Source organism: Schistocerca nitens, chromosome 1 (assembly GCF_023898315.1).
Source record: "Schistocerca nitens isolate TAMUIC-IGC-003100 chromosome 1, iqSchNite1.1, whole genome shotgun sequence".
In the NCBI taxonomy this organism is placed as follows: Eukaryota; Metazoa; Arthropoda; class Insecta; order Orthoptera; family Acrididae; genus Schistocerca; species Schistocerca nitens.
Window position 1 is genome coordinate 248070812 of NC_064614.1, and position 22040 is coordinate 248092851.

The following is a 22040-nucleotide window of genomic DNA, read 5'->3' on the forward strand; positions in this document are numbered from 1 at the left end:
GCTAGTTATGCTTAAAATGTACTTTGTCACTGCTCTTTTGTTCATACTAGTCTGATAGAACTTTACGGTTTCGGTATTTAAACTTGTGTTGGAACCTCATAACTATGATAAGCCTCATACTTTTAAGCTGCATGGAAACATTATTCCTCCAAGTATTATCACAGGTAGTACCTCATTATCAACAAAGGAATAATATCTCACCTACTCACATTAACAGCAGATAAAGAGTTTACTTGATTTTAATATCCAGAGAAGATATTCATAATCTGTTTCATGGTATTTTTTGCAGTGCTAATAAGGACAGCACTATGATAATTGCTTCAGAAGCTTCAGTCCTTTGCAGGAGGAAAATTAAAATTACTTATTTCATAAGTTGGGAAACTATTCTATTTCCATGTCAATTTAAAAATGTTTGAGGGAGTTTATTTGGTTACCCCTGTGATATGATGCCAAATGAATTCTGCCATGACTGGGAGTTGTATCACAGATGGATAAGTGCGTAGCAAGTAAGTGGCTTCACCTGCCATTGACTACCGTTGTGTGTGTGAGTTGCATTTGCTGCTGCTTGTAATGTGGCTTCAGCTGCAAGAGAGTGCAGTGTGTGTGTGTGTGTGTGTGTGTGTGTGTGTGTGTGTGTGTGTGTGTGTGTGAATGTTGTCTATTTTTGACAAAAGCCTCATTGACTGAAAGATTATTTGTGACAATCTTTTTCTTATGCCTATCTGCGACTCACCATCTCCGCTATATGGTGAGTAGCAACTTTCATAATCATCTGGATTTCCCATTGCTTGATTGAACACACAATTGTAAATTTAATGACTGACACATATTAAAAAGTATCACCCTAGAGATTGAGTTTTGCACAGAATAAGGTAAAGTACATAGTAAACAATAGAAAATACACGCAAAATGTGGCAGACACAGTAAAATAACTACTAAAATACAATGACATTCCTCTAATTATCTTAACTCATTCTGTAGTCATTTCTTTTCCTGTTCTGGCATTTTTTCTTGACTCCCACTAACTTCATATTTCCTGCGCCAGTTGGTTTCTTCAGTCTACTACTCTCTAAAGTTTGTCTTTTTCACTGGCTTGGTTCACCAGTACTCCTGTACATGTGCTCAATATTGTTTTCCATTTTCTGATTTTCCTGCCACCTGTCACTTCCTTTCTTACCCTTCTTTCTTATTTTTCTTTTTTTAACATCTTAGTTCACCATTTTAATTTATATTGACACTATCAATGTTTATACGTGAAAATGCTTCTGCTTCCATTTTTTCTCATTTATTTATTCTTGCCTTAGTGGTTAGCCTCTTGAAAATGTATTTATTACAACTGTTGGCACTGTCACATGCATTCACATTACATTTCACTTATGTCTGCTTGTTAACTTCTTTATAATTTTCTCTTTGTATACAGTGGCTCTATCACAAAAAACTCTTCAGTTTCTCTGAATCCATTCTTCCAAGCCCATTTATTTGACCATTAAGAATCAATGCATCACATTTTTTGCTGTTTCCTTTGCCATTCAATTATCAAACAAAGAAAAATGGATTATTTAAACTTTCATAATAATTTTGAAAGCTCAGGTATCAAATTTTGGTTATTAGTATGTTTACATTCTATACTACTGCATTACAATTTCTGGTCTTTACCAGCTTACTCTGTTCTGGTTTTGTCCCTGCAGTATACAAGATATGAGCACATACATGTACTAAGATGTAATTTTTTTACATGGTATTTCATCATGAATATGAAAACAGATGGTCATCAAAACTTACCTACTATGCCAAGGAAGACAACTAATCCCACAGTAATTCCTGTTATTGATGCAGCATCCAGACCTTCAGGAGGGATGGTTGTAGCTGATAATCTTCCAGCTGACTTCACACTGGGGATCGAGTATGATATGTTTATTGATCTGCTTGCAGTGGCACTGGTTTCACTGCTGTTCCCTGAAGGTGGTTGATGTTTCTGAGAAGAATCAATAGTTGATGGTGATCTGTAACCCATACTGCTATCAGTAATATCAACTAACTTCTTTTTTTGAAATGGCAATGTCAGTCTTGATTGCGAAAACATGCTGAAGTCTTTCACGCTTTTACGATTTCTGTCACTGGAAGTATTGTTCAGCTGAATATTACTGGCAGTTCTGCTGGAATCATCACTGCCAGGCACAAAGTTAAACCTACCATCATTTCCACAAGTGCGATTTACTGATGATCTGTTCACGCAGTCCGCTGTCTGTACAGTTTCTGAATCACCAAGGGTAATGACAGACCTCTTGTTCTTCTTCAAACTATGAGAATTTTTGTTTCGGAAACCATACTGAAATTCACTGTCCACTTTGTTAAATCTTTCACTTTTTGTGTTTGAATTTATGTTGTACAAAAATACATGTTTGTCTCCAACTTTCTTTAATACTGGGGCATTTGCACTTGTTTCAAACACATTCTTCCATATGGCTGCAGTATTTACAACTTGTAAACTTGGATGTTCCTTATTTGGGTTCAATAGTTTGTCTGGGTCAGCAGAAAGTGGAGTTGTGAATTGTTCGTGGAAGACACTTGCTTTCCTACTGGAATCACTGTCACTGTGCCCATTATTAGACTGTACAGAATTAAGTTCTAATAGATCCAGTTCACCACTTGAAATAGCTCTTTTATGGACAAATGTAACTCCTGGTTGATTTACAATAGCAACAAAATTCTCTTTCTCCACAGCCTTTGGATCTTGGTAACTGGATACGGCTTCTACATGCTTTTTCAAGAACGTCTGACTAGATGGTAGTAAGACTTTGTACACATCTTCCTCTTCTGTCTCCTTGGTTCCAGATGTTACATTCAGCAATGGTAAAAAGAGCAGCAACAGCATAACTGCAAACAGTGAAAATATTAGTAACTACAGAGGAAAAAAATTAATTTCAATAAAGCACAAGAGCAGAAATAAATTCTGCCAATCTAGCACAACCCTATTGAAAATCTTTAATGTTACACACAAAATCAAGTTAACATAACACTACACAAAGTTACAAATTCTTTTCATTGCAAATGCCTCAAATGGTTCTTTAGCATGGAAGGAAATCGGACAACAAACATGAATATTTTTAAATTAGGGCTACCAGAGAGTACCAAATATAAATTAACGAAGAATACATAATGTTTTTATGTCTTCATATATGCAAATGGTTCACCTCTGAATGCACGACCCAATCTATGCTATGTTCCTACTTTATAAGCTTAGGAGTAATGTCAGCCAAAACTTACTGCTGAATTCCTATTTTGGTTATATCCACCCCCATCTTTCATATGATATTCTGCTCTGGGGAAATTCTCCCAATTCTATATCAATTTTCAGATGGCAAAAAAAAGCTCTTCGATGTATAGTGGGTTTATCTCCTAGGGATACATGCAGGAAACATTTCAAAAAACTTAACATCATTACAGTTCCTTAATGAGATTTTCACTCTGCAGCGGAGTGTGCGCTGATATGAAACTTCCTGGCAGATTAAAACTGTGTGCCCGACCGAGACTCGAACTCGGGACCTTTGCCTTTCGCGGGCAAGTGCTCTACCACTGAGCTACCGAAGCACGACTCACGACCGGTACTCACAGCTTTACTTCTGCCAGTACCTCGTCTCCTACCTTCCAAACTTTACAGAAGCTCTCCTGCGAACCATGCAGAACTAGCACTCCTGAAAGAAAGGATATTGCGGAGACATGGCTTAGCCACAGCCTGGGGGATGTTTCCAGAATGAGATTTTCACTCTGCAGCGGAGTGTGCGCTGATATGAAACTTCCTGGCAGATTAAAACTGTGTGCCCGACCGAGACTCGAACTCGGGACCTTTGCCTTTCGCGGGCAAGTGCTCTACCACTGAGCTACCGAAGCACGACTCACGACCGGTACTCATAGCTTTACTTCTGCCAGTACCTCGTCTCCTACCTTCCAAACTTTACAGAAGCTCTCCTGCGAACCATGCAGAACTAGCACTCCTGAAAGAAAGGATATTGCGGAGACATGGCTTAGCCACAGCCTGGGGGATGTTTCCAGAATGAGATTTTCACTCTGCAGCGGAGTGTGCGCTGATAAAAAGTGGTAGAGCACTTGCCCGCGAAAGGCAAAGGTCCCGAGTTCGAGTCTCGGTCGGGCACACAGTTTTAATCTGCCAGGAAGTTTCATTACAGTTCCTTGTTTGTACATCTATTATTGCTTACTACACGTAAAAGAAAACATAGCTCAATATCCCCTTAGGTAATCTGTCCACACCCACAATACAAGACGAAACCACACAATTGATCTGCCATACTCTAGACTGTCTAAGATACATAATAGTTAATGATATGGATATAATAGAGGGAAACATTCCATGTGGGAAAAATATATCTAAAAACAAAGATGATGTGACTTACCAAACGAAAGCGCTGGCAGGTCGATAGAGACACAAACAAACACAAACATACACACAAAATTCAAGCTTTCGCAACCAACGGTTGCTTCATCAGGAAAGAGGGAAGGAGAGGGCAAGACGAAAGGATATGGGTTTTAAGGGAGAGGGTAAGGAGTCATTCCAATCCCGGGAGTGGAAAGACTTACCTCAGGGGGAAAAAAGGACAGGTATACACTCGCACACACACCCATATCCAACCGCACATACACAGACACAAGCAGACATTTGTAAAGGCCTTTACAATCCCGGGAGCGGAAAGACTTACCTTAGGGGGAAAAAAGGACAGGTATACACTCGCACACACACCCATATCCAACCGCACATACACAGACACAAGCAGACATTTAAATGTCTGCTTGTGTCTGTGTATGTGCGGTTGGATATGGGTGTGTGTGCAAGTGTATACCTGTCCTTTTTTCCCCCTAAGGTAAGTCTTTCCGCTCCCGGGATTGGAATGACTCCTTACCCTCTCCCTTAAAACCCACATCCTTTCGTCTTTCCCTCTCCTTCCCTCTTTCCTGATGAAGCAACCATTGGTTGCGAAAGCTTGAATTTTGTGTGTGTGTTTGTGTGTTTATCGACCTGCCAGCGCTTTCGTTCAGTAAGTCACATCATCTTTGTTTTTAGATATATTTTTCCCACGTGTAATGTTTCCCTCTATTATATTGACATCTTTGTTTTTAGATATACATAATAGTTATAAATATGTAGGCCTCGAACTGTTTAATATGCTCCCTAAAATTATACAAATAGTATCTAAAAGTAAATTTAAGACAACATTGGGTCAATGGCTCGAAGGTAAACCATTTTACTCAGTTGATGAATTTAAAGATTGTAATATGGCAGATTTGCTGTTTTAACATAGAGAAAGGTACCTCTGCCTTTAGTAGGACCTAAATTTGTATCAATAGCTTAGGATAATGACATTGCGTTATCAACATGTATATGATAATGACATAGTGTCATCAACATGAATACTCCCTGCTTAATATAAATCTGTATAATGTTTTCCTTTTTATTGTAAAATTAATAATATATAAAATTCCAAATGTGTGCTGTTGTACTACACTAAGTTTCATATGATTTATATATACATTGTTATGAGAATATAACCATCTTTACACTGTAATTGAACTTACTGATGAAGCCCATTGTAGAAGAAAATACTAAATGGCTAATGAAGATTCTTATTCTTATTAAGGTTGTTATGTTTTGTAGCTCTAAGTTCTTCCTCCTTTTCATACGCACACTTTTGTTTAGTGAGACTCATGTGACTAAAACAACTTTGAGTGTCAGGTAATTTTCTGTTTTGTGACAAATGTTTAAATACTGTACTTTTTTAAACAAAGAAAGTATCTAACATACATAAGAAGACGAAGAAAACATTACATCAAACAAGACAATGACTAGAACATTGGTAACCCACATGCACAACTAAGATTCATTCATCAAGTTCTGCACATTCTATTATGAAGTAGAATTTTCAGGGATGGTAAAGTAAACAGAATGTATGATAGCAAAGTGATGTATTAGAGGAATTAGACATTTGGTGCCACAGAACTGACATGTTGTTTTTTTAACAATGAGGTATTCAGTGACTAATATTTGAATGGATGGATATGTCCAAACAGTTTCAAATGTCACCAGTGTACTTATAGGTGAATAACTGTCACTGTATATAAGGAAGGAACCAGACAAATTCTAAATAGTTGGCAACTGCCTGTTTTGATGTGAACCGTAAGTTTTATGTCTATTCTTCAAGCACCGATTTACCTGCAGTATTGTTAAAGCAACTAGGAATAATATCAGAGTATTTGGACCAAATGAAGTAAATGAAGAAATCATGCAATTTTAAAGAGTGGAATTGACTTTGCTTTGATCAGTGATATATATGCTACTCTGTTATAAGTACTGTACTTAAGCATAAAATTTTCCATGAAGTTATCATACTCAGTTTGTACAATACCACAATACCACCAAATAAATATGAGAGTGTTATTACAAATGTAGCTAAAATACAGCAAATTCTATTCAACTGAAGATGTCCTAGGAAAAAATCTTTATAATATATGTGTTTCACAAGTATTAAAGAGAATCTTAAAATTCTTAACTAAGCTAGTTATTTTCTGTGTATGTAGTTGATTATTGTATAAAACTTTGGTAAAGTCAATTGTTTGGACAATTCTGATAGGCGAATAATGATTTATTCTGTTCTATTCTGGTCAGAACTTTGTCAGTGTTCTGGTGGCTTTTATTTACTAGTTATTCTTAAGTACTAATGAAACACTGAACGGTCATGAATGTTGCACTCTACTACATGAACCATATTTATGAGTCAAGTATCCTAGACTGTCACAACAAATCAAGTTTTAGTGTTTCACAACTTAATGAAACAATGAATGATCATGTTTGCTGCACTCTACTAGATAGAAAGTGTTTATAAGTTAAGCATCTCAAACTGGCTAGAAGAAATCAAGTTTCAGTGTTTCACAACCTCACTAAGATCCATGTGCCTCATGTATAATTCACATCAGTAGACATACTCTTCTATATAATACGTCTTTAGACCTCTGATTAATTGATTACAACACTTTAAGGTACATGAGAATGCTGGCTTTCTCAGCAAATCTTGATGATAAAATCTTCTCGAGTTGACAGTCAAGTCAATACATCACTCTCCAGCAACGTTTCAGCAAATTTCTTACTTGCCATCTTCAGGCAATGTGTTGGGTTCATGAATCATCCGGGTCTTTATAGCTACTGGGTCACGGGCTTCTCTGAATCCTTGGCGTTGGTCAGACTAATCAGGTGTGAGTGGAATCGGCGCAGCAGCGTGTGGTAGGTAGGAGCCATGGGTGGTGAGTCCCACTGTCTTGTCTCGGTGCGGCCTGTTTCTTCCGTCAGTTGCCACTGTCCTGCCTCCATGGATTTGCTCTCATTGTATTCTTGCTAATTTGTGTCCCAAGCAGTGCTAAGTTCAAAGCCACTATCCCTACTGACCAGGTTATCATTGACTCATATTTCTAATGCCTCTTTAATAATTGAGTCCCAGAAACCATTCGCTGTACACAGCATCTAGGTTTGTTCCAATTGAAACATGTGTTCTTCACGGAGGCTGTTCTCGGCTACTGCAGATTTTTCCTTTTGTCTGAGGCAAACACTTCTCATACGCTCAGAGATGCATTGTGTGATGTAAGGCTGCATCTGTCCAATATACTATGTTCCATATTCAGAGGAAATGCTGTAGACACCCAGTGTTCTGAGACTCAAGTTATCCTTCATTGAGACCAGCATGTTCCTGATTTTTGGTGGAAGATGAAAGATAGTTTTGATCTTGTTCGTCTGGCAATCTTTGCCGTGGGCAGCCCCACGTATGGAAGCAATGCCAGGCCCTTGTTGTCCTCTTCTTACTGTAGGTCATCTTTCTTCTTGCTAATTTTGAGAGCATATCTAATCTGCATCCCAGTGTAGCCATTTTTCTGAAAGGCTCTCAGTAGGTAGATTGTCCTTGTCGCATGTCATGCACTCTGTGGACAAGGGCAGTGAGCATGGATTTCCATTGTGCTGGTTGGTGGAAGCTGTGGGTGTTGAGGTACAGGTTCTTGTGTGTTTTCTTTCAGTAGACCAAGTGTCTCAGCGTGCCATCCATTTTCTTCTTTATGAGGATATTGAGGAAGGTTAGGCACTCATTTTCTTCTAATTTCATTGTGAACTTGATGTTCTCATGTATGCTGTTCAGATGGTTGAGAAATCCTTTTAGGGTGTCCTCTCGCTGTGTGGCATTTTGCTTTCTTACAGACAAATCTCTGCAGTCTTGGTACACCTGAAATCCGCATGCCACAGTACCTTAGCAAGCCGTTAGAGGAACCAAAACAAAGCAGCATAGCCCATTTATAAAGTTGAGTATTATGCCTGCGGTAGCCAGACACAGAGAATGAGATATGTACTCACTGCCGCAATTAGTGCACACACTTGCAGCAAGTAGGAAGTACACAGCTATGGGCCAGAGATACACCCTCTTCTATCATGCCATGTCACATGCTGCGATACCATCATCTCTGGAGCGGGATAAAGTTCCATGCACAGAGACAACTCATTCTGGCATTCTTCCCTACATGCTCATCAAATATGCACTGGTTATTGCTCTATCAACAAACTGCACTGTGAACCTGGATTATATTTGTTATTTGTCTCTGGCTTAGAATCACACAGCATTACAACAGACTTGAGCCTAACATAAGGACTTGCAAAATTTCAGTGTTGATCCTTTATGTAAGTGCAACCAGCAAGAAGCTTCTGCTGCACACCGAATTCTTTAATCTGGACAGAATTTGTAACTAAAGTTTTTATTCAAATAAAGGGAATAGATAGACTGTTCCAACAGTATGGTGGCATTTGAAATGTACAATGCTGCAGCAATCCATACTGGGTTGGTGGGAGTGTACGGCAACAATGCAACATCATATGACACTCGTTAGGTGGCACAGATGGTCTTAGGTTCCATTGTGCTCAAACAAGTCTGAATGACAAAGAACATTGTGGTTGATCATCTCTCTGTGATGAACCAGGAATTGTAAGAGGATGCCCCAGTGCTTGAAGACTGGTACCTCACGAATGAAGTAATAAAACGCCTCATTTCCTGGCTGCCTATTTGTGCTAGACCTGTTTACCATTGTAGTCACCTTGGCCTGTTTCCACTTGCAGGGGAAAGGCATTTTAGTTCAGTCTAAAGACAATGAGCCCATCTTCCCATAATCCTCCAAAATTGGTGGCAGTAGGAGTCAACTAGGCTGACTGTAAGGATGAATAATTTCCCCATGATAGTCCAAGAAGCAGTACCTTACAGAAGCTCTATCAGCAAACACATGAAAATGCCTACATTCTGCCTCTGCTTCAAATTGGCTGGAGGCCTGAATGTTAAATAATTTTGTGAAGTCGTCTGGAGTTCACAAAATTGAGGAGCCGGCTGGCTCCCTTTGTCAAATGAAGAAGTATTGTGGCCCCTGGGGTGGATGTAGTGTATTTCAGAAGTTGGGAGCACGTGGTCCATGGTCATCAATCAAGTTATTTCTTGCTATTTTGGGAAATTTAGAGATTCTGTGAATGTGTCCTTGTGCACAGTTGTGTTTAGTGAATGAGACAGACTTGGAAAGGTTTTCATTCACACCAATAAGTTCTATGTCTGAACGTGCTTTCTTTTCAAGTTGATGGCGTAGCCAAAGTTGGTAGCCCAATAAAATAAAAATTTGGAAATTTAGACAGTTGAAATGTGTTTAATTTGACATTCCGTACTGCTACACGTTTCTTCACTTTACACAAGGCATGGAATCACCTTCTCGAAATAACCAACATTCAAATGCCATTTCTGAATGAGGAACCGTTACATACAAAATGTACGTAGCGTTATTCATCTCACTTACTGAACTGACATCATTTGGTTCCAGTAATTTGGACATAGAGGAATTACGGGCAAGGTGTAAAGAGACTGTAAATCGTGCTCTAGAGAACGATGTGCCAAGTAAAGTGGATTACGGACGGAAAACATCCACCGCGGTTCAATAACGAAATTTAGAAAATGCTGAGGAAGCAATGACCGTTGCATTCCCGGTTCAAACAAGAACGCGGTAATGACAAAAGGCAAAATTTAACAGTATTCCTGCATCTGAAAAAATATCGATGCTACCGTCATATCTTAGCAATAGATCTTGCCGAGAAGCCGAGAAAATTCTGGTCCTTTGTAAAACCGCGAAGTGCGACTGAGGCTTCTCGCGATTGCTTTGGCAATAGAAGATAGCGAAAATAAAGCCGAAGTTTTAAATTTCGCATTTAAGAAATCGTTAACGGAGGAGAATCGCACAAGCATACCGTCGTTTGACTATTGAACGTGGTCCCCTATGGACGACAGTGTAATAAGCATCCCTGGCGCAGAGAAAGAACTGAAAGCAAATAAGTCGCCAGGTCCGGATGAAATCCCAATTCGGTTTTACAAAGAGTCCTTTACGGCATTAGCTTGCATTTATCACAATCTCTCGCCAGCGCAAAATCCCAAGTTACTGGAAAAATCGCAGGCGACTCCTGTATACGAGGGTTGTAACTTTAATAGTGGCAACTATTTATTTACAGCTCGTACAAAATAGATACGTTTTCCAAAATTTTACTGACCTTCAAAGTAATCACCAGCATTGTGCACAACCCGTTGCCAGCGATGTGGAAGTCGTAGGATACTCTTAGCAGTCCTGCTGTGTTGATAGTTCGAGCGGTGCGGTCTATTTCCCCGCGAATTTGTAGCAGTTCTGAAGCGAATGCCATGAATTGTTCCCTTCAGTTTAGAAATCGAGTTGAACTTACGAGGGTCAGGGAAGTGCAGTAGGTGGTATAGCACTTAGCAGCCCCATCAGTCAAACAAATCAGCAACAGCTTGCTCTGTACGTGCTTGAGCATTGTCCTGCAAAACGATGGTCAGGTCCGGCAGAAAGTGTCATCACTTCTGTCTCTGTGCTATTCATTTTTGGAACACAACCTACGACCAGCTTAGAGGAAGAAGTGCTGACACTTTCTGTAGGACCTGACCATCATTTTGCAGGACAATGCTTAAGCACGTCCAGTGCAAGCTGTTACTGATTTGTTTGACTGATGGGGCTGCTAAGTGCTATACCACCTACTGCACTCCCCTGACTTAAGCACTCGTAAGTTCAACTCGATTTCTAAACTGGAGGAAACACTTCAAGGCATTCGCTTCAGAAGTGCTACAAATTCGTCGGCCAATAGACCGCGCCGCTCGAACTGTCAGCACGACTGGACTGCTACGAGTATCCTACGACTTCCACATCGGTGGCAACGGGTTATACACAATGCTGGTGACTACTTTGAAGGTCAGTAAAACTTTGAAACACGTATGTATTTTGTACGAGCTGCAAATAAATAGTTGCCACTTTTAAAGTGGAAGGTACAAGACGGGCCCGCAAAATCACAGACCAATATCCGTAACATCGATCTGCTGCAGAATCCTTCGAATATATTCTTAGTTCCAATACAATAAGTTTTTTGAGACCGAGAAGGTTACGTGCGCGAATCATCATGGTTTTAGAAAACATAGCTAGTGCGAAACTCAGCTTGACCTTTCCTCACATGAGATCCTGCGAACTAAGACGGAGGGCAAACAGGTAGAGCCCCTGTCTCTAGACTTCGGGAAAGCTTCTGACACGGCACCCCACTGCAGATTGTTAGTGAAGGTACGAGTATAAGGAATAGGTTCCCAGATACGTGAGTGGCTCGAAGAGTTCTTGAGTAATAGAACCCAGTATGTTGTCCTCGACGGCGAGTGTTCACTAGAGATAAGGGTATCTTTTCGATGATCACTATCGGGAATACTTAGAGAACCAGCATTTGAAGCTGACAGCACTGCCACCAACGTACATATCGCGTATGGATCACGAAGGTAAGGTAGGGGAAATTAGGGCTCATAAGGTGGCGTACAGAGAGTTGTTTTTCCCTAGCTCTATTTGCGAGTCAGACAGGAAAGGAAATGTACCGAGCGAGGTGGCGCAGTGGTTAGCACACTGGACTCGCATTCGGGAGGACGACGGTTCAATCCCGTCTCCGGCCATCCTGATTTAGGTTTTCCGTGATTTCCCTAAATCACTTCAGGCAAATGCCGGGATGGTTCCTTTGAAAGGGCACGGCCGATTTCCTTCCCCATCCTTCCCTCACCCGAGCTTGCGCTCCGTCTCTAATGACCTCGTTGTCGACGGGACGTTAAACACTAATATCCTCCTCCTCCTCCAGGAAAGGAAATGAATAGTAGTGGTACAGAGTACCCTCCGCCACGCACAGTACGGTTGCTTCTGGACTATGTATGCATGTAGATGTTTATGTCCCTACTTCATGCTGGTGCGCTTTACCGGTAAAGGTAATCATTTGCATATCCAAGTATATTGTACACCTCATGCTAATGTGATATTTGTTGCGTGCAAGTTGGCTACACGGTGTTGGATTTTAAACTGCCAACATTGTAAAGTAACTCCAAATGCAAACAGGCCTTTTGTGTGCCTAGCCTTCATCGCTTAGGCGAGTACCACCAAACAAACTTTAAGGTTTCGAGTCCCATTGTATTCACGGTATGGATTTTATAATCTGTATGTTCGTCGTCTTCCGGCAGTACCCAGGGACGATGATTATCGTAAAACAGGTATCTAAAGCCTAATGTTTCCAAATTCGAGTCCAGTACCTTAACAGTTGAGTCACCCGCTTGGTTTCGAGGAGTAGGTAACAAAGTAGTGCGAAGAGCAATTGACAGCACAGCAGATGAAGTACACTACTGGCCATTAAAATTGCTACACCACGAAGATGACGTGCTACAGACGCGAAATTTAACCGACAGGAAGAAAATGCTGTGATATGCAAATGATTAGCTTTTCAGAGCACTCACACAAGGTTGGTGCCAGTGGCGACACCTACAACGTGCTGACATGAGGAAAGTTTCCAACCGATTTCTCATACACAAACAGCAGTTGCCGGCGTTGCCTGGTGAAACGTTGTTGTGTTGCCTCGTGTAAGGAGGAGAAATGTGTACCATCACGTTTCCGACTTTGATAAAGGTCGGATTGTAGCCTATCGCAATTGCGGTTTATCGTATCATCTACATCTACAGGAATACTCTGCAATTCACATTTAAGTGCTTGGCAGAGGGTTCATCGAACCACAATCATACTATCTCTCTACCATTCCACTCCCGAACAGTGCGCGGGAAAAACGAACACCTAAACCTTTCTGTTCGAGCTCTGATTTCTCTTATTTTATTTTGATGATCATTCCTACCTATGTAGGTTGGGCTCAACAAAATATTTTCGCATTCGGAAGAGAAAGTTGGTGACTGATTTCTCTTATTTTATTTTGATGATCATTCCTACCTATGTAGGTTGGGCTCAACAAAATATTTTCGCATTCGGAAGAGAAAGTTGGTGACTGAAATTTCGTAAATAGATCTCGCCGCGACGAAAAACGTCTTTGCTTTAATGATTTCAATCCCACCTCGCGTATCATATCTGCCACACTCTCTCCCCTATTACGTGATAATACAAAACGAGCCGCCCTTTTTTTGCACCCTTTCGATGTCCTCCGTCAATCCAACCTGGTAAGGATCCCACACCGCGCAGCAATATTCTAACAGAGGACGAACGAGTGTAGTGTAAGCTGTCTCTTTAGTGGACTTGTTGCATCTTCTAAGTGTCCTGCCAATGAAACGCAACCTTTGGCTCGCCTTCCCCACAATATTATCCATGTGGTCTTTCCGACTGAAGTTGTTCGTGATTTTAACACCCAAGTACTTAGTTGAATTGACAGCCTTGAGAATTGTACTATTTATCGAGTAATCGAATTCCAACGGATTTCTTTTGGAACTCATGTGGATCACCTACACTTTTCGTTATTTAGCGTCAACTGCCACCTGCCACACCATATAGCAATCTTTTCTAAATCGCTTTGCAACCGATACTGGTCTTCGGATGACCTTACTAGACGGTAAATTACAGCATCATCTGCGAACAACCTAAGAGAACTGCTCAGATTGTCACCCAGGTCATTTATATAGATCAGGAACAGCAGATGTCCCAGGTCGCTTCCCTGGGGAACACCTGATATCAGCCCGCATCTCGTGGTCGTGCGGTAGCGTTCTCGCTTCCCACGCCCGGGTTCACGGGTTCGATTCCCGGCGGGGTCAGGGATTTTCTCCGCCTCGTGATGGCTGGGTGTTGTGTGCTGTCCTTAGGTTAGTTAGGTTTAAGTAGTTCTAAGTTCTAGGGGACTTATGACCACAGCAGTTGAGTCCCATAGTGCTCAGAGCCATTTGAACCAACCTGATATCACTTCAGTTTTACTCGATGATTTGCCGTCTATTACTACGAGCTGCGACCTTCCTGACAGGAAATCACGAATCCAGTCGTACAACTGAAACGATACCCCATAGGCCCGCAGCTTGATTAGAAGTCGCTTGTGAGGAACGGTGACAAAAGCTTTCCGGAAATCTAGAAATACGGAATCAACTTGAGATCCCCTGTCGATAGCGGCCATTACTTCGTGCGAATAAAGAGCTAGCTGCGTTGCACAAGAACGATGTTTTCTGAAACCATGCTGATTACGTATCAATAGATCGTTCCCTTCGAGGTGATTCATAATGTTTGAATACAGTATATGCTCCAAAATCCTACTGTAATCCGACGTCAATGATATAGGTCTTCAGTTCGATGGATTACTCCTACTACCCTTCTTAAAAATTGGTGCGACCTGCGCAATTTTCCAATCTGTAGGTACAGATCTATCGGTGAGCGAGCGGTTGTATATGATTGCTAAGTAGGGAGCTATTGTATCAGCGTAATCTGAAAGGAACCTAATCGGTATACAATCTGGACCTGAAGACTTGCCCGTATCAAGCGATTTGAGTTGCTTCGCAACCCCTAAGGTATCTACTTCTAATAACTCATGCTAGCAGCTGTTCGTGTTTCAAATTCTGGAATATTCCATTCGTCTTCCCTGGTGAAGGACTTTCGGAAAACTGCGTTCAATAACTCCGCTTTAGCGGCACAGTCGTCGGTAACAGTTCCAATCGGCACTGCGCAACGAAGGTATTGACTGCGTCTTTCCGCTTGTGTACTTTACATACGACCAGAATTTATTCGGATTTTCTACCAAATTTCGAGACAATGTTTCGTTGTGGAATGTATTAAAGGCATCTCGCATTGAAGTCCGTGCCAAATTTCGCGCGTCTGTAAATTTTAGCCAGTCTTCGGGATTTCGCGTTCTACTGAACTTCGCATGCTTTTTCCGTTGCCTCTGCAACAGCGTTCGGACCTGTTTTGTGTACCATGGGGGATCAGTTCCATCTCTTAGCAATTTATGAGGTATGAATCTCTCAATTGCTGTTGCTACTATATCTTTGAATTTGAGCCACATCTCGTCTACATTTGCATAGTCAGTTCGAAAGGAATGGAGATTGTCTCTTAGGAAGGCTTCTAGTGACACTTTATCCGCTTTTTAAATAAAATTATTTTGTGTTTGTTTCTGGTGGATTTGGAAGAAACGGTATTGAGACTAGCTACAACGACCTTGTGATCACTAATCCCTGTATCAGTCATGATGCTCTCTATTAGCTCTGGATTGTTTGTGGCTAAGAGGTCAAGTGTGTTTTCGCGACCATTTACAATTCGCGTGGGTTCGTGGACTAACTGCTCGAAATAATTTTCGGAGAAAGCATTTAGGACAATCTCGGAAGATGTTTTCTGCCTACCGCCGGTTTTGAACAAGTATTTTTGGCAACATATCGAGGGAAGGTTGAAGTCCCCACCAACTATAACCGTATGAGTGGGGTATTTATTTGTTACCAATTCGCACTGAGTATCTACTTCGACTTCACTACAAGATAAACCCCTACCGACAGACACAAACACTCCACCACCAATTCTGCCTAATCTATCTTTCCTGAGCACCGTCTGAGACTTCGTAAAAATTTCTGCAGAACTTATTTCAGACTTTAGCCAGCTTTCTGTACCTGTAACGATTTCAGCTTCTGTGCTTGCTATTAGCGCTTGTAGCTCAGGGACTTTCCCAGCACAACTACAACAATTTACAACTACAATTCCGACTGTTCCTTGATCCAAGCACGTCCTGTATTTGCCATGCACCCTTTGAGATTGCAGCACACCCCGTACTGTCCCAAGGCCTTCTAACCTAAAAAAACCGCCCAGTCCACGCCACACAGCCTCCGCTACCCGTGTAGCCGCCAACTGAGTGTAGTGAACTCCTGACCTATTCAGCGGAACCCGAAACCGCACCACCTATGGCGCAAGTCAAGGAATCTGCAGCCAACACGGTCGCAAAACCGTCTGAGCCTCTGATTCAGATCCTCCACCCGGCTCTGCACCAAAGGTCCGCAGTCGGTTCTGTCAACGATGCTGCAGATGGTGAGCTCTGCCTTCATCTCGTAAGCAAGACCGGCAGCCTTCACCAAATCAGATAGCCGCTGGAATCCAGAGAGAATTTCCTCAGATCCGAAGCGACATACGTCATTAGTGCCGACATGTGCCACCACCTGCAACTGGCTGCACCCTGTGCTCTTCATGGCATCCGGAAGGACACTTTCCACATCAGGAATGGCTCCACCCGGAATGCACACGGAGTGCACACTGGATTTCTTGCCCTCCTTAGCCGCCATATCCCTAAGGGGCCCCATTACGCGCCCAACATTGGAGCTCCCAACTACCAGTAAGCCCACCCTCTTTGCGATTGCCTGGACCTTGAAGGCTGAGAATGATCCTCTGAAAGAGGGCAGGCAGCCGCATCTGGCTCAGCCAGTGCCTGAAACCTGTTTGTCAGACGCACCGGGGAGGCTTTCTGATCAGCCTCCGGGGACGTCTTTCGCTGCCTGCCACGCCTTGAAACGATCTCCCAATCAACCACAGGCGAGAACTCAGCCCCACTGCGGGCAGCAACCGGGGCAACCACAGCGGCAGACCGATCTGGGGACAGACGGGACGAGGTTGACATCCCCGTGATACCCAAGTCCGGCTCCCCACAGTGGTGCCCATTGGCAACAGCCTCAAGCTGCGCGACCGAAGTCAGCGCCGCTTGCAGCTGTGAGCGAAGGGATGCCAACTCAGCCCTCACCCGAACACAGCAAATCACAGTCCCTGTCCCTGCTCGCGTTGGTCGAGATCCAATGACTGTTAGCAGAATATGGAATCGGTTGGTTCAGGAGGGTGATACGGAACGCCGTGCTGGATCCCAACGGCCTCGTATCACTAGCAGTCGAGATGACAGGCATATTATCCTCATGGCTGTAACAGATCGTGCAGCCACGTCTCCATCCCTGAGTCAACAGATGGGGACGTTTGCAAGACAACAACCATCTGTACGAACAGTTCGACGACGTTTGCAGCAGCATGGACTATCAGCTCGGAGACCATGGCTGCGATTACCCTTGACGCTGCATCACAGACAGGAGCGCCTGCGATGGTGTATTCAACGACGAACCTGGGTGCACGAACGGCAAACGTCATTTTTTCGGATGAATCCAGGTTCTGTTTACGGCATCATGATGGTCGCATCCGTGTTTGGCGACATCGCGGTGAACGCACATTGGAAGCGTGTATTCGTCATCGCCATACTGGCGTATCACTAGACGTGATGGTATGGGGTGCCATTGGTTACACGTCTCAGTAACCTCTTGTTGGCATTGACGGCACTTTGAACAGTGGACGTTACATTTCAGATGTGTTACGACCCGTGGCTCTACCCTTCATTCGATCCCTGCGAAACCCTACATTTCAGAAGGATAATCCACGACCGCATGTTGTAGGTCCTGTACGGGCCTTTCTGGATACAGAAAATGTTCGACTGCTGCCCTGGCCAGCACATTCTCCAGATCTCTCACCAATTGAAAACGTCTGGTCAATGGTGGCCGAGCAACTGGCTCGTCACAATACGCCAGTCACTACTCTTGATGAACTGTGGTATCGTGTTGAAGCTGCATGGGCAGCTGTACCTGTAAACGCCATCCAAGCTCTGTTTGACTCAATGCCCAGGCGTATCATGGCCGTTATTCCGGTCAGAGATGGTTGTTCTGGGTACTGATTTCTCAGCATCTATGCACCAAAACTGAGTGAAAATGTAATCACATGTCAGTTCTAGTATAATATATTTGTCCAATGAATACCCGTTTATCATCTGCATTTCTTCTTGGTGTAGGAATTTTAATGTCCAGTAGTGTACTTAACAGTGTTGTGTGTATATTAGGCGAGAACATGCCTTTAGAGTAGGAGCCAATTTGGCTAGTGGAGTAGATAACAGGGTGTCGCTCGTAGCACGTAAAGCGCGACCGCGGCACGGTACGCGGGCGGAGAGCCAGTATCGATTGCGCAGCCTCCCCCGGGGCGGACAAGGCGCGAAGCGACTACGCGCGCTTCGCGGTGCTTACACTGCACAGCGTCTGCCGCATGTCCGTCTTGGTCCGCTAGCAAACGAGGCACACCGGTAACTACTGGTTAGTGTTTTGCGCATTAAACAACTGACAAATCCGTCACTTTCGTCGTAATAATTCAGGTTCTTTCAAAAAGATTCACCCAACTTCACACGACGAGTCTGACTATCGTCAGAATTACTGTCGTGCGCCTGGTGGTGGGGCAGATGTAAATGAAAACTTAGATCCCCAACGTAATTGTAAAAAGTACCTCAAGATTGCACGTGAACGCATGTAAAAGATATATTCTGCTGTTATCAGATGGTTTCTTTGCAAATAAAAACGTCGGAATCCAATGCGTGAGCCAAAATTTACCCCAAGTTTATATCTTCACTAATGTCGGAGATAATTTCGTGAAATCGAATTACTCTGTTTGGAACAGACTCTATGAACCCCCTTACTTAGAATATACAGTCAGTTTAATTTTTCCTTGTCTGTTTCCCACTTCCTTTAGTATTTCTCACTCGCATGCACGTGACGTGATAGGTGACGAATCGGAAGGTATGCCGACGTATCAGTCTGCTTAAACACTACAATATTCCTTGCCGGGTCGCTATAACATCCCAAAAGGGCTTATTAGCTTATTTCAACAATTATTGTTGCTCGCTTTTCGCGCGAGGTCAGGGTAGTAGTTTATTATCAGAGAGTCATAGACGCTTCTGGTTCATAATTTTTACATGGCCGCAGTTCAACTGTCCACTACTTCTAGTAAAGGAATATTATTAAGAAAAAAGAGCTCTTGCTTATATTATGTCGACAGGAGAAAGAGAGACGTTTTGTTCTCGGTTTCATGACATTGCATCGTACTAGAGTTACTGGACGTTCAATAAATTTGCAATTTACTCTTCTCATTATGTAGTTATACTCAATTACTGATAAACATATTGTATGGAGATTTCGCATATGGTGGGATGGCAAAACGTTTAGCAGATTGATTGTTGTGCGTATTGAACCTGCAATCATCGTGTGATTGGTTTTTAACAGCCTAATTAAAAATAAATAATGGTGCTAACAGTCAGTCCGATAAATAGTATACCGCACTGCACATCGCTGGAATACGTTGCCAACCACAATAAGAAGGCAGGAAAAATAACCAAAAAATAAAAATAAATATCGCACAAAGTTCTTAATGTCAGGAAAACCAATTCGTGACAACAATTCGCAGTATACATGAAACCTCAGTAAATAATGTAAGTAGCTCTCTAAGACAATTCGCAGGAGAAGGTGTAATTTGTTTAGAAATAGTTTCTGAGAACCCTGTAGTTTTGGGGAGACTTATTAATGGCTGGTGCAATGGCCTATACCAAACCTCTACGTAAAAAAATGCAACGTCACACAAGTAACTAGATGAAAGCCTCTAGGGTTGTTAAAAACGTCAATAAAAACCAATCATACTGGCCGCGTATCTCGCACTCATCATACAATGTGAAACAAATAAATAAATAAAAATGAAGCGACAAAGCGGTATTATAATAGGAGAGCGAAATTGAAAATCTTAATTTTTCGAGAGAAATTCGAGGCAATATCATCTACGAAAGAGCCATAATGGCCGCAAGGAAATTTAAGAGCATGCTGCAGCATTCGTTTCAGGTTTGTTTAGTTTGCACGAGTGCCAAAGTGCATTCCATTAGCTAAATGAGAAACACGAAATGTTGGCCTCCGACAAGTTGTCTAGGTAGACAAAATAAACAACATCTTCTCCCTAAACATAAATCATACGTTAACTATGTTCATAATATTAGAGAAAATTCACCAAACGTCAAGATTTCGCAGGCAAGTGATTTAGCCGAAATCCGACTGCCAGTGGAACTGGAAGCGTGCCACGTTATCTACTGTTGAGCGTCCCTGCCATACATCATATGCCGCTTTTGAGTGCACTAGCCCGTGGGCGAATGCCAAAAGTAGTAAAGAGAAGCAGTAAGCAGTGTATTACTGGTCCCCATTCGACAAACAAACATGAATCTCTGTGGTGCGAAGTTGGCTCTGGTGCGCAACAGGATACTACGGTTGTAAAACGCGAGAAATGTGTTAGATCGATAACCATTTAAATCCTTTGCTCTACAATAACTACGACAAGCTATGATGAGGGCTCATGACTCCACAACAGAAAGACATGGAAGTATGACCTGTTTGAAGCACCTGTTACTCTAGAAACTCGGGATGAATTTTAACTTACGCATCGAAACTAAACTGTTCACCTCGGCGTCAGTTGTATATTGCAGGTTCATGTGGTTTCGCATTTGCAAGTGAGTCTGTTTTTTATTGCTGGTGAGTAGTATTCAAGTCAGAGTAATTTATGTATCCATTGTACCTCTAAATTATTTCACAATAATGACTGGATGGTTCCTTCAATTACATTACGAACGATTTGTCCCTATTTTTTTTCAGTTTCGTCACTCCTACATCTTTAAGGTGTTATACGACGGCAAGAGGTTAAACAACAAATCTCGTACCAAGCAACAGTGTGCAGAAGTTAAGCTACTGGGCTCACATCCAGCAGGAGTGGGCTTCAATCCCCGTACAGTCTTCCTCATTGTGTTTTTCTGTTATTTCCATAAAATGGTTTTAAATGATATTGGATAGTCTCTTTAAAACGGTCTCGGTTGAGTCAGCCCCACGAACTTCTTCAGCTGATCTAATGCTACGCCTTTAATGATCTACATGTAGACGTGATTGTAAACCCCGACCTTCTTTCCTTCTGAACTTTTTTTTCCCTTCCACGCAGCGCATATATATTTTCTTTTTGTCATTTAATCAGACGTCACCTGTTCTATTTTCCTATACTATTACTCTCTCTGTAATAACGGTACTACTCAATTTTTCCATGTTTTGACACAGTATAAATCAACTTTGCGTTCTGACTTACGGCAGGTCTGGTCATGGGGGAAGATTCACCCCCACAAAGTTCTTCAGCTGATCTAATGCTACGTTTCTAATGACCTAGATGTGGACGTGATTTTAAATCCCGACCTTCTTTCCTTCTGAATACTTTTTTCCCTTCCACGCAACTCATTTAAATTTTCCTTTTTTTTATTTAATCGTCTTCACCGGCTCTGTTTTCCTGTGCTAATCTCTCTCTGTTATAATGGTATTGCTTAATTTTTCCATGTTTTGACACAGTTAAATGATCGTCATTTGTTTAAACGAGCAACAAGCGACGATGGGAAAAGAATGAAGGTACACACAATCAACACACGGCACACACTGTAATGCATTTTTCAACATGGTAAGTCTTTACGTTGGAGAATGAATAGTCCTACTGACATAAAGAAAAATAGAAAAAAGGGGAGACACACTTCAAGAAAAATCTTGGGGCAAGTGGGAACAAAGAAAGACGAGTTTAGACACTGAGAGTCTAAGATTTCTAGAAGAATTAAGAAAGTGAATAAATGTCTGAAAGAGCAAGAAAACACTGGCTTACGTTCCTTGAACGTAGAGTGAGGATGGACAACAGTAGACTAACCAAAGAATTCAACCAATAAAAAAATTTCGTTTGTGTTCCAAAAGTAGGAAAAGTAATCAGAAAATACGATACAAAATTATATTTAGAAATCTGGTACAGATTTTTAAGGTTTTCAGAGA

The 22040-nt window shown here is 42.0% G+C and overlaps 1 protein-coding gene across 4 annotated transcripts in view; it reads right to left on the reverse strand.

Moving 5' to 3' along the window:
* LOC126246994 (uncharacterized) overlaps nucleotides 1-22040 on the reverse strand; it is a 213652-nt gene that overhangs the window by 17847 nt on the left and 173765 nt on the right. For all 4 annotated transcript variants that reach the window (XM_049948442.1, XM_049948440.1, XM_049948443.1 and 1 more), the window contains one exon: nucleotides 1783-2877. In XM_049948442.1, coding sequence (XP_049804399.1) covers nucleotides 1783-2877 — 1095 coding nt within the window. The remainder of the gene's footprint in view (nucleotides 1-1782; nucleotides 2878-22040) is intronic.